The sequence below is a fragment of the Falco naumanni genome, chromosome 9, assembly GCF_017639655.2.
Source record: "Falco naumanni isolate bFalNau1 chromosome 9, bFalNau1.pat, whole genome shotgun sequence".
Lineage (NCBI taxonomy): Eukaryota > Metazoa > Chordata > Aves > Falconiformes > Falconidae > Falco > Falco naumanni.
In genome coordinates, this window is record NC_054062.1 from 7,138,460 (window position 1) to 7,151,607 (window position 13,148).

Genomic DNA, 13,148 nt, shown 5'->3' on the forward strand with positions numbered 1-13,148 from the left:
ATGATCAGTGTTCCGGTTTCCAAGCTCATATACATCAAAGCTCACCGTGTCACCCTGTTCCTGCGTGGGTTTTCAAAGAACAGGTTGCAACTAGAGAAGTTCATGACCCAGTCACAGCCTAGACCTTTACTTCCTTCACAGCCTGAACCAAACTACCACAAGTCTGGTCAAGCAGACAAGTGTATGGGTCACAAAGGGCACCCAGCAGCCGAGGCAGGCACGGGCGGGGAGCACAGCAGTGCCCGCTCGTACCACAAACCACCCTTTTACTCATTGTTACAAGGAGTGCTGAAATACAGCCACTCCAAGGTGAAACAAGGTCCTACCACCCAACACGCCTGCCTGCTGCGCCTCCTGCGAAGGGAGAGGGAGAGCCACTCCGAGCTGGTTGCTCAGCTCACACCAGGGCTGATTGCTGGCCATCTGTAACGTGTTTCCTGCAGAAATTCTTGAGCATAGCCATCCCAAGAGTCCCACAGTCTGCACACCAGAGCTGCAATGCCCCAGGCTGACAGCTGTACCAGGGAGGAAAGCACTGGGCTGGGAATTACTGGGAATTCTCTCCACCCACAGAGCAAGCTGTAGCTTGGACCTGCAGGACACCGAGGACCTGCAGTCCAGAGAGCGACCCCCCCCAAAAAAAAAAGCTCTGGGGGGCTCAACAGTTAGGAGGAAACTTCCAGGCACCAGTTTGTGACATATGCTGATACTACATCTTCCCTGCAGAAACAGCCTTTGACTCTCGCGGGGCTAATCTAAAGTTCACACCAGCATGGTCCGTTATTTATTCAGCTCCACACATTCAGTCTGCATTATCTGTAACACCTGATAATGAGATAATTTCTTGGTTTGCTTTAGCTTTGGGCTTTAGACAGAAGTGTCTCTATTTTGCATCCATAAGCCTACAAATCAAAGTATGTCAGCAAGAGACTAAAGAGACTAATACTCACAAACTGAAATATGAAGCATCCTTCCCTGTGTGCAAACTCGCTTTTTTCTCAACCACATTCATATCACAGACCAAAGAGATCACAAAAGAACAGTCACATATTTCCAGTCCTGCTTATTCCACTACGATTGACTCCAATGATTTCAGGGAGTGAAGGGTGGGGGGAAAAGGGTTTCTGTCATTTTTAACAATGTTTTTACCAACAGTTCTTTAAAGAACACCGGAAAAGGAGCAATATTCCATTACAACGAAAAACAAACAAACAAAACCAGAATAAAAATAAGCTTTAGGCCAGCTTCTGGGCTCCATAAATAAAGTTACTTGACTGACTGCATGTGAACAATCTTGACACCTTAGATCAAGACCTGTAAAACTGAGCTTAAGGCTTAACTCCCTTCTTGAGCTGTTAGTAAAGCTCTCCAGTGACCCCACTCGTACCGCTGGGGAGGCAGGAGAATGTTTCCTGTAATTGCAGAGAACAATTATCACCATTTCAAATTGTACTCTGCTTTCAGTCTCTCCTAGGTAAGACAGTCTCATCTTGCCATCCTCCATCTGACAGAGATACCTCTGTGAGAAAACTGGAACTAATCAGTTCAGGAAAAAGTAGAACCAAACGCCACAATCTGAATTCTAAGGACCATTGCAATGGGCTCTCCCTTAACCATTGCAAAATGATAGAATATTTGCCATGACTGGGAATTTCAAGAGCACATCCCAAACTCTGCTCCCAGTCACTCCTGTGGATTCGTTCTTTTACAGTAAAACTCAATTACTCAGCACTAACTGCCTGCAAAGGACAAAGCCATTCAAAGCTATGTAATTATGTTAAAGTGAACAGAACAGTATAGTGGGTCAAATGTATGTCCTGCACAAATCTAAAAACAAAAGAGGAAAAAACCCTCCCAAACCCCTGCACTCTGTTGAATTTGGCCCCATAATCTTAGTAGGGAATATGCAAAATGCAAACTACATAGAGAAAGGATAACATTGGTCAAGTAGGATACATGTTACACACCTGAGACATTAAGGAACATTTTTAGGAAAAAGGTGAAGATGGATTAAGAGCATGGGGTGCAAAGTTATCTGGCTTCTGTCCTCCAGATAAATCACTGCCCTTTTCATGCCCACAGGAATACAGGAACAGCAGCAAGATAAGCTTCTATGGATTAGAAGAAACTTCTATTAACTTGCGCTGTGCAAAGAAAAAACCCACGCAATCAAGTGTTGCACTTTGATAATCCATATGGCACCTCAACCCTCCAAAAAATACAAATTCCAGAGACAAGTACGTTAATTTATCAATAAAAAGTAGCACTGAAATAAATTAATTTATATAAAAAAAGAAAAGAGGATATTGACACATTTGGGGTAGAAGAAAAGTCACCTTCTCAGCCCACATGCGCTTGTTTTATTTACATATCCACAAATACCATGAAACACCATCCCAGCCCCCCCACTAGCAGCATGGTCACATGAATCCCATAGATGAGCAGTTCATTCATGAGGCTGAAGTCTACACGCCTTCGCCCCAGTAAGAGGAGGATGATGGAGAGTTTGTACTGGAAACGCAGAAAGATCCGGATGCCAAGGTACTGAAGGCAAAACAAGATAGAGAGTGCCACCCAGAGGATGGAGGTAAATAGGCTGCAGCTGAAGTACAGCAGGAAACGAATGAATCCATACATCCATCGGGATTTGAGATAGATGTCGAAATTGTTGTACTTGGTACGCACCAAGTGAGTGGTCCTTACCGGGCCACAGGCCGAATGCAGGCAGGTCGTGTGGGGGCCGTGGAACGAACGGACCCGGCGGGGAATGGGGATTACAGGCATCAGGCACCCCACCGGTCACGGAGTCCCAGGGCAGGATTTACAGGGCACATATCAAATATTATCCATTAACATGGAAGAGATCCAACAGCCTGGGAATGCTAACTCTTTGCTGAGTTTCCAGGAAGGAAGAGACCTGCAGGAAGGCAGAGAAGGGAAACACATTTAAGTAGCCTCAGCAGGAAGAGAGGCAGCACTGCAGATACTCTCTGGCTGGGTGGTTACTTACAACTGCTTTGCAAAACTCAACTTCTTTGCTTAAAACAACTTTGCTTTGCTGCTTTGGTCATTGTTTACAAGGTAGACATACAGAAATACAATTCTGTTTCCATCGTCACCAAACCAGATTCCAAATGGCTCCCTGGTAGCACGCAATGTCAGTGCTAGCCACAACCTGTTATAAGCTTTACAGTGTTAATGCAGGAAGGACAAGAACTTTATTCTGGAATTATCCTAGCTACTTCACAGATCCTTCTTAATTGAAAAGCAATCCTGCAACAGTCCACCCATCTGAGCAGCAGCAGTAACATATGTGGTTTGCATTGGATTATATTTCTTTTAAAAGGAAAAAAAAAAAAGAAAGTTCTCCAAGTACTTTTGCAAGTGAATTCCACAGCCCAGACACAGCAGTGATTCTAGATTTCTGCTCATTGCAAAACTTGGCAAAACTTCACCAAATAAACAAACTGAAAATAATGGAAGGTCTTGCAAGAACAATGAGGCAATCATGTTTTTCACACTCTACAGGATGTACCTCCCCTTGCTCAGACGAGCCTTGCAGTCTCACTGTCATTGCACCCAATGGCAAGGCAGCCTTTCAAAGACATCTACTAGCTTATTTCTCCCTTTGGGACCTGCAGAGATAAGTGAAATATCTTGATCTCTGGAGTGTTTAGGATTTATAATCCTAACATCCTTCCACACACCCATTGTTGTTATGTGAGTGATGAGCAGTAGCCTGTTAGCTGCTCTGTGCTTCACCCCAGGCTTATGATGTGCCAAATTCCGGGAATTATGAAATGACAATACATTCATCAGATAATGCTAGAAAACAACAGGGACTTCCCCAGCCTCCTCACACACCCAGGCGCTCTGAATGCCTGGGTCTGATCTGGCCAGATCTTTCCTCTGTTGAACCAGAAATCCTATTACTCTTAAAATAAAAACTAAAGTAATTTAAAAGTTACTTCAGGATTTTTTTAATTTGTTACTAACAAAACTAATCACAGAGTAAATTATAAGGCTGCAGGAAATTGTGCTTTGATATCAAACCCCTCTGATATAACGTGCATCACTGGGTAAGTCTGTTCACTGCTTCCTGCCTCAGATTACATGTAAATGGAAATTGCAGTTCTGATCTCTTCTGCTTGGCCCCAGGTTCTAATTCCTTTTTGCCATTACAGAAATTTACAGGCAACCTGCTGGCTCTACATGAACCAGGGACTATTAAAAAGGAGAACAGGTTGACTTATGATTAAGGAATTTTGGAAATTGAAGTCTGTTCTCGATTACCAAAGACACCCTCATAATTTTAGGTGCCTCTTTGCCATAATTTCCTGTCTGTAAGGAAATACTAAGCAGCTCAGAAATGTGTTACAAGAATGTATTTTGCAAGACACACAAATTGGTCAAATACCAAACCAACACTTCTGAAAAACAACATAGTTTTGTGTCTGGAGCATGCAACCAAACATGCTTCCCACATGCTGCATGTATACTGCTAAGTGTTTCCAGAGATACTTTCGGAGAACTAAATTCACAAGACAGGTTTAAACTCACATACTCTGGATTCAGAGCATTCAATTTCTGATGATGCAGCCTCTCCTTACAACCACTTTCACCAGGACACAAAAGACAGCTCATCATTTTCCAGCAAACTCTTACGTAGCTACTTAATCTGAGTCCCTCAGCAGCCAGAGGAAATCAGTGGGCAATTATTAGAGTGCTCAGCAAGGCCATGCCTGAGTGACAGAGCGCAAACTACGCTTCCACTAGCTGCAGTTTGCGTTGCAAACAACACACCAGCTTCATACTTGAGCCCTGTTTTAGAACAGGAGTTTTCGTTTTGACAAAACCTTCTACAGATAAATCCAAGAGAACCACTCCAGCGGCTCAGCTGCAGAGAGTAACTCTTCATGAGCAGCAGCAGCAGCTTGTTCCCATTTACTGTGCCCACCACATAAACAAATAACCTTTGGTAGAGATAAACTCAAATATCAACACTGAAACAGCCATGAGAGCAGAGGAACATTGTGAGAATAAAATAAAACTTCCTGAAATATTACATTTTTAATGGTGCTGCCATCCACTCAGCAGAAGGTCGGTAATCCGCTGCCGTTTCTGGATGCCACTTAACTCTTGTAACAAAAAAGTGAAGTTTTTCTGTGATACCTGGCCTTCTAGGAAGAGTGAAAGAAACTGCTAAGGTGCTTCATAGACTCACAACACTCTACATGTGAGTTGATCTAAAAGATAAAATGAGAGAGTAAGTTTCAATTTGCTCGTCCTGTGTGTTAAAAAGTTGAGAATTCCAAGCCCCACCTCCCCAAGCATGAATTTTTAATCCCACAAAGATTCTGACAAGAATCATGCACTCCTGAATACACATATTACAGCTCACTGATACATGCTGGAAACAATCAGCTAGCTTGTATTCACAATGCTATACACAAAGACAGGAAACAGAGAAAAATCACAGAATCATCACGGCCATCACCGTTCATCCAGGGCACGTGAAACACAATGCAGAGAGCACACACAGCCAGCGTTTTCCAAACAGAATACAGAAGGGCAGGCCCCCAGCCTGTGTGTTGGCACACAATGCCTAGAAACAGATTTGGACACCCATTCCTCAAGACCATTTTTTGGGGCCTTTCTATTTTAAAGAACATTGCTGTGAGGCTGGAAAGCCGAGTTGGTCTCTTCTGGGTATCATCCTACAGCTCAAAGGATTTCAGCTCTAAGGCCTTGGCAACTTGATGTCAGCCACGCTGCCGTTTACCCCATGCATCACATTAACGGTGGCCTCAGCAGGAAGTTAAAACTCTGAGTAACTATTCACTTAGATGAGTTTTCACTCCCTCTCCTTTAAAATTAGAGCGTATGATGAGAAAGCTACCAAAATGGAGTGCTACTTCTCTTCGTCTCACACACTGCAGGCAAGGTCTGCTGGTGCTCAGGGTGCTCATAACTCTTGGAGGAGAAAAGATGACAGAAAGACCCCAACGTTTGCAGATGACAGCACCATCAGTCAGGACCAGCGAGCCCAAAGTGTTCCAGAAGGAGCCAAAGAAGGTTAGGGACAATGACAAATAAAGGTTAACGCTGATAAATCAAAGCGGGAGTAGCGGAAGGAGGGGAAATTCGAACTCCTCCTACATCCTACCAGACCCTCAATTAAACCGAATCCACTTGGGAAGGGACCTGAGGGCAGGGAGCTCAGCCAGGCCTTCCCCGCGGCCTGCGAGGTCCCAGCCCAGCCAACGTGGAGCCCTGCCAGCCGGGCGGCCGTGACAGGCGGGCACGGCCACCGGGGCACGGCTGCCACGCACCTCAGGGGGGCAGAGCTCCGCCGGCGTGGCCAGGGCGGGGGGCGCGGGGGCGCCGGGGCCGGCCCGCACCCGCAGGCCGCGCCGACAGGCCAGGCCCGGAGACCCCGCGGCCCACGGCCCCCCGCGGCCGGTGACCGAGCGCTGCCGCACCCACCGGGCCCGGCGCCCACGCCGCCCCTCGCCGCGGGACCCATCGCGGAGGCGGCCGCCGCAGCAGAGCGAGGCCCGGGCAACCGCCGCCGCCGCCTCCCCCCCGGCCTCAGCCCCGGGGCGTCGCCCCGCACTCACCGTCCTGCCCATGGCCCCGTGTCGGGCGGCGGCCACCGAGGCCAGGCGCCCCGGGCCCGGGCTGATGGAAGGCCCGGGCCTACGGGCGAGCGCCGCAATGCGCATGTGCGGGGGGCAGCGGCGCTCCGGTTCCGGCCGGTGGCGGCGACGGCGGCAGCGGGCGGGGAGCGGGCGGGCAGGCGCGCGGCGATGGCGTCATCGCGCCGCGCCGCCCCCGCCGGCCGGAAGCGGGAGGCAGCGGCGTTGCCCGGGCGACGGGGAGGCGGTGGGGGCGACGGGAGCGGCCTGCGACCGGGGCCGTGCGCCGGGCGGGGGGGCGCCGCCGGCTGCGGGGCGGGCAGGGGTGGCACACCGCCGGGCCGAGGCAGCCCAGGCCTGGGAAGGTCGTTTCGAACGTTAACCCGACCGCTGAGGGGATCGAGGGCCCGACTCAGCCCGGCACCACATGGCGGGGTTTCAGCTGCCCGTGGCCTAGGGCAGGGCCCTGTCCTGAGGGTGCTGGAGCACCCCCTGCAGCAGGATCCCCTGCAGCAGGATCCCCTGCAGCAGGATCCCCTGCAGCAGGATCCCCTGCAGCAGGATCCCTTGCAGCAGGATCCCCTGCAGCACGTACACCGTTGCTTGAAACAACAGCATGGCAAAGATTTCTCCAAGTTGCTCACCGCTCAGGCCTTTTCTGCCCGAGTGTGGTTTCGTGGCGAGGTGGATGCCGCCAGAACCCTTGAGCCAGGATGGCTGGGGCAGCGCTGGCAGTTACGTAGTAGGGGTCCGTGTCCCGGGAGAGCCCATCCTGCCTGTGCTCCCGGAGGGGCCACGCTTCACTCAGGGCCTTGCCCCCCTGAAGGCACTCACACACTTTTAGAAAAGCAAGGTGCTAAAATTGCAAACGCAGGACCCCCAGATGTCTGTGGAGGTCAAAAAGATCCACAAAGTTCTTAAAAAACAAACAGGTGGAGGAAAATTCAAAAGCGATATATAGAGAAGGAACAGAAACTTCCTCCCTGCTGTTTTTCCCTTAGAATTAATCACAAATTACTTTCCATAATGGAAAGAATACAGAACTTTTTCACTGGCTCCCTGCCCCACTTGCCGTCTAGGCACTACCACAGTGGAAAAACATTAAATAGCAATAACTCAAGCCATCTGCCAACGCTAAGACCTGCTGCATTGCACAGGCAGCCGAGGCACCAAGCCAAATACCTCCCAGCGTCCCAACTGCCTTGCTGCTGCTCACGCTCGGTTCCAGTTCCGCCCCATCCACATGCCCCACGGAGCAGTTTTATTCTGCAAATACAGTGAAGGGCCTGAGGTGCAGGATGTACATCATGGGGAAATTATAGGCAAGGTAATAAGCGGCGGTGTACTCCTAGCAAATTGCCATTTCTTGTGTCTTCCACACAGCTTTGGGTGGGAGGGAGAAGGGGAGGTGCAAAGCCGATGCATTTTCCCAATAGCATGAAACTGGGAACATCTGTTTGGTGACTAAGATAACAGGAGAGCCGTGTTCCACTTATTTCCCTCCGCCATTGCCTGGGACTGGTGCCACAGCCCAGAGGTGGGATTTCCAGCCCAAGCAACAAAATTATAAAAGGTGCTTTGGCTTTGCAGCTTTGCCTTGGAGAATTACAGGGATGCTGCTGAATGCAAGTGCTGCAAAGGGGGGCTCCTGGCATCCTGAAGAAACCCCTCAGAGTGGGCAAGGTCTTTCCTATCCTCCAGAATAAAAAAACCAGGCAGCTCCACTGAGCAACCCCACAACCTAAACGCCTGTGTGCAAGGGGGCGGCGCAGCAGCATCTGTGCCAAAACTGACCCTTTTAATTTCTTGGGTCAGGATGACAAAAGAGCAAGATGGCCCTATTCAGTTTTCTGCCTGAAATGCTTTGACCCCTTTGCTGCTTCAATGCATGTGTATCTTCATAAAAAAATAAACTGTTTTCAGGTCAGGCGTGAATTAAAGCTTTGACATTCAAAGAGATAAGATCCTGAAGCAGGGCTTGTAGTTCAGCCTGGAGGGAACCCGCCCACAACACTCCAGCAGCGCTCTGGGTTGTATTTCTTTCCTGTGCTAATTTTACTAAAGACACAACTCATATTCCTGTTGATTGAACAGTTTTGTGTTGACAGCGTTGAAGATTTGTGATGAAACTTATCATCAGCCCAGAGAGCGGGCCATTAGTACTAGTCACAGCGGCCAGCTAGTGCTGATATATTTTATGGCACGCTTTGAAGACAAACATACACATTTATATGTCACTTGTTGCAATATAAATGCTAACTTGTACTTCTTTCAGAACTTTTAATGAATTGTATACATTTCACAAGATTTATAGCGTGAACCGAATGGCTCAAAATATTACTTTAAACATATTTGTCACTTTGGCAACAGAACAAAAAAATCTGGAAGATATTGCGTTTAGAAATAAATCATAAATATATGCATCTTAAAAGAGTTTATTTTGGTCATTAATAGTTGATGGCCCCCCCCAGTGCAGGATTTAAAGTTAAATTATGCAAAATCAAAAACAAACCTTATAATACTTAATCAAACATGCATAAAACTGTCAGGGCCAAATAAATTCTCTCAATTAACTTGCATCAGATTGTGATTGCATTTACTAATTTAATCAACACTAGAATAATTTGGAGACTGGGTAATGATAAATTACTATGGTGCTGCACATGAAGGGCTGCTAAGGTAGTGTGCTGAGACAAGAATGCAAGAAATGCTTTCTAGGCTGAGGGCAAAAAAGTAACAGCTGAGTTGTCACAATCATTTTATAATGGAAACTTCTTCTTATTCCCATTTTGGGGAGGAATTTTTTCCAGTAAAGGCTTTAGATGCCTGTCATGGATAGACCTTGTCTGGATGAATGACTTCAATGTTAGCCCACGGAGTCAATCTCAATTCAATCTGAGACGAATGAAGATGTCAAACCTACGTAGACTTGCCCACCACATTTTTTACTCATTTTGTGAATGTCATCTTTTGCTCTGAAGGCCAGGCTAGGGACTGTGACTTCCAGCCCTGCTTTCTGGCACCAATTCATACTTTAGCCTCGGTCAAGTTGTTTAGTCTGGAGCTGCAGTAACAACCCTGTAATATTGAGATGTCCTTTAGCTCAGTCCTTTTGCACTTTGAATGGATGCGCACTTACAATAAAATGGGTCTGACCCCTGTCTGGAAAAAGCTTTCAATACTATTACTTGTGGAGAGCTAAACATCTCATTTTTGCAAGCGTAAGCAAGGTTTTATGGGGAGGTTCTCATTTACAGGTTCATGCGAAGGAGGCTGTAGGGTATTCAACCCTATAAAATACCTGGACCTCTGAAAACTAGACCTTTATTTGGTCTTTAACCTTTCTACACCTGTTTTACGAAAAATCACAATGGCCATATAGCTGCTGTGGGAATGAACTCATCACCGCAAAACTCTCCCTCTCTTTTTCTCTCTGCAAAATATACTTTCCACAGGCTAACTGACCATTTTTGTCACCTTTTATTTGAAACGGGGATTGTGCTTTATAAATGTATAGCACCGAGCACTATTTGGTCACCAGAAGAAAGCAGTAAATAAAAACCTGTGTGATGAAAAGTATATCCAGATAGATAGCTAACAAGTTTCCTTTGGTGACCCAGAAACAACTAGTTCCACAGTAATTCTATAGCCATATAGATAGCCATAATTCTCAAGGTCCTAAAGATAATAAATGTGTTAACATGGTATTTTTCAAACTAGCATTCACTGCTGCCTTCCAGTCATATCCAAAACCACCATTCAAAACCAACGGCATCTTGTGCAAACTCCCTTGGGTTTTGCTGAGCCAGCCTGTAAAGCTGAAATATAACAAATTAGGGAATTAATTCTTTCCTTTTCCTTAAAGGAGATTTAGGACCAGATCTGGGCCTTAAATTTTAAATGTAATCGATCCTCCCTGCAAATCTAAAGTGCAAAAGCTTGTGAAATAATTTTTCCTTATTACTTCTTTCCAGATCTCATCTCTTAGCTGAAATGTCAGCTTTAATCAGTTTGAAGAGATTTGCATGTGGTAAATAATAATGCAGTATATTAGACTAATCAAATAAATATATGTGTAGCAGAAAGTGGAACTAATTCCCACTTCTGCAGCACTGCAATACTTGCGTGTAGCCCCCGAGCAGCCCACAGAGCCCCCGGCTCGCCGGCTCTCCCACCTCCCTGGGAAGTCGGCAGGGCTGCAAGGCGGCGGCCTGGGCTTGTGGTGTTATTTGGGGTTTTGGTAGCATTGGGAACCAAGGGAGTGAGTGATGTACAATGCATCATCACCCCCCCACCCCCACCCCCAACTAAAATACACACTGCAAAGCTGGAAAGCAGCAGAGCCAGGTACAAATGCAAACCCCAGCGCAGATGGTGAGGTTGCAGAGCACAAGGAGGGCAGGCTGCCATGTTCCTGCAGGAATCCTAGCTCCTGTCACGCTTTTATAGATATATATTTTACAGGTGACTTGCGAAATATAAAACTAGACCCGTCTGCAGTTTCTAAAGAAATAAATGATTCGTGTGAGGCATGGTGAGACAGTAATGTTTGATGTATTCAATATACGTGACACATCAGCATGCTTTCTGGCATAATAATCTGCCCAGTGCTGCCGCCAGCCCTTGCCAGACTAAAAAGCTGGCAAGCCAGGGGATGTTCGGTGGGGCTGGGGGCAGCTTGCCTCCCCTCTGCCCCTGCAGACTGCACCCACCCCACTGCACAAAACCAGACAGAAAGAGGAAGACCAGCATCAGCATGAGTGGGATCCCAGTGAAGGTGCGAAAGGTTGATATAGATAAAAAATGTGTGTCATCCTATAGTGGGGACACTTAACCGCCCCAATAGCACGGTGAAAGGCAGAGCTTTACTATCCCGACTATTCCTCCACCGCCGGAAGAACAGGCAGGTAGTTATTTTAGAGATGCTGGAGTCATGGAAAGATTCCTGCTGACCTCCAGGGGCTGGAGCAGGAGCCAGCTGCACACATATGGTGAGTGGAGAAACTGTCTCTAAAACAAATGAAAATAGAATCGGATGCTTTGCCAGGGACAGGACTCCTGCCAAAGCTTGTTGCTGCATCATGTTGGCTAGTCCTGATCTGGCTGATGTCAGAAACTGCCTATTATGCAGAAAACTCTCATGGAGAAGTGTCATTATTGCCTTCTGTTAATTTGTAGGCTAGGTCTAATGTAAGCACGAGGCGTTAAAACAGGCCTAATCCATATCAGCCTTGTGAGGCTGAGGTTTGGCGGGGAGGCTCGGGAAGCCTCCCAACTCCTCTGACTCTGCCAAATACTTCTCAGAGGGTGATATTTCAAGGCAAAGTAACACCTTTTCTCTGGGAATCTGGGTTCCCTGTTTTTCCATTCATTAATAATGAATGTATCTCAAATTGTATCGTGGTAGTAGCAGACGGGTCCTCTTAAACTCATTGCATAGGTCCGTCGGGTCTGTGCAGAGGAGATGGATCTGCTCTAGGGTGATTTTAGCAACAGCAGCCTGCCCCAGGTCAGCAGCAGAGCTGGGGCATGTCTTGTCTCTATCATTTCCAGTGCCCTGTCTCTGTTTTCAGAGGTACTTTAACACCCCGGGAGGGTGCTCAGCACCACACGGCACTTAGAGCAGAAAGGCTTTGGGGCAGGGGGTTTGTACAGCTCTGCAGACAAATAGCAGCAGCACCGGCAGCTAAAGGCTGATACCCACCCAGGGAGCCCTGCACCGGGCAGAATGTGGGGACTGAGACCGAGCTCCTCAGTGAGGAAACAAACCTGATCTCATTCCATCGTTCCTCAACAATTTCCTGGAGAAAAAAAGACAACGAGGAAAAAATACAAACACCACCAAGATATCCAGGCAGACTTGAAATTTTACCCCAGACAGGTCTCCTTCTATCCGTTTTCTGATGCTTAAGCCTCAGTTATTCAACACCTGCATGCACGGAAAGGGCTGGCGCTTGGGGAAGATGGAGAGTGACAGGAGAGAGTGGAGACAAACCTTTCTCCCGGCAAAGGTGTATTTCCCTGAGCTCCCCCTGCCTGCCGCCCCCATCTCTCCGGTGTGAATCAATGAAGCCGTCTACTCTGGGCATTGGCTAAATGTCAAATTTAGAGACAGCATTCATTTTTCTGAGATCAATGGAAAGCAGGGTTTGCCTGTATTTCTTAAGCATCATTATAGAGCATCAGTCAGTGCCCAAGCCCCCCACTTGCCAGGATTAGCTGTGATGGCATCATTTTCAGCACTAGAGGGTTCACTGGGCCAGGAATACTCCAGCGCTTCTCACTAGGGTGCACAAAATATATCTGTAATGTTTTAAGAGAAATTAAGAGTTCTTCTTTTTTTTTTTTTTAAGCCACCTGGGGAGAGCAGGTGAGTAACTCTCACACCGAAACCTGGGGTGCACCACCTCCCATTTCGGAAGCACATTGCAAGGATCAGACCCGAGTCCCTGCGACGTGTCCCCCCTGGGCACGGGCAGGCCCGGAGGGGTCCCCACAACGTGTCCCCCG

General features: G+C 47.5%; 1 protein-coding gene across 2 annotated transcripts; it reads right to left on the minus strand.

Annotated features, from left to right (window-relative positions):
• Nucleotides 1-2,332: 2,332 nt before the first annotated feature.
• TMEM250 (transmembrane protein 250) lies at nucleotides 2,333-6,797 on the minus strand. Of its 2 annotated transcripts, XM_040605760.1 has the most exons (3): nucleotides 6,621-6,797; nucleotides 5,067-5,246; nucleotides 2,333-2,917 (listed from the first exon to the last, which is right to left on the minus strand). In XM_040605760.1, the coding sequence occupies exon 3, from the start codon at nucleotides 2,782-2,784 to the stop codon at nucleotides 2,365-2,367; it is 420 nt and encodes a 139-aa protein (XP_040461694.1). In that variant the 5' UTR covers nucleotides 2,785-2,917; nucleotides 5,067-5,246; nucleotides 6,621-6,797; the 3' UTR covers nucleotides 2,333-2,364. The 2 variants fall into 2 exon arrangements, with proteins under 2 accessions (XP_040461694.1, XP_040461695.1); XM_040605761.1 differs by lacking the exon at nucleotides 5,067-5,246.
• Nucleotides 6,798-13,148: the final 6,351 nt, after the last annotated feature.

What these genes read in the sequence shown, in the direction of transcription:
- TMEM250 (XM_040605761.1), bottom strand. Translation starts at nt 2,784, where the DNA reads ATGCCTGTAATCCCCATTCCCCGCCGGGTCCGTTCGTTCCACGGCCCC.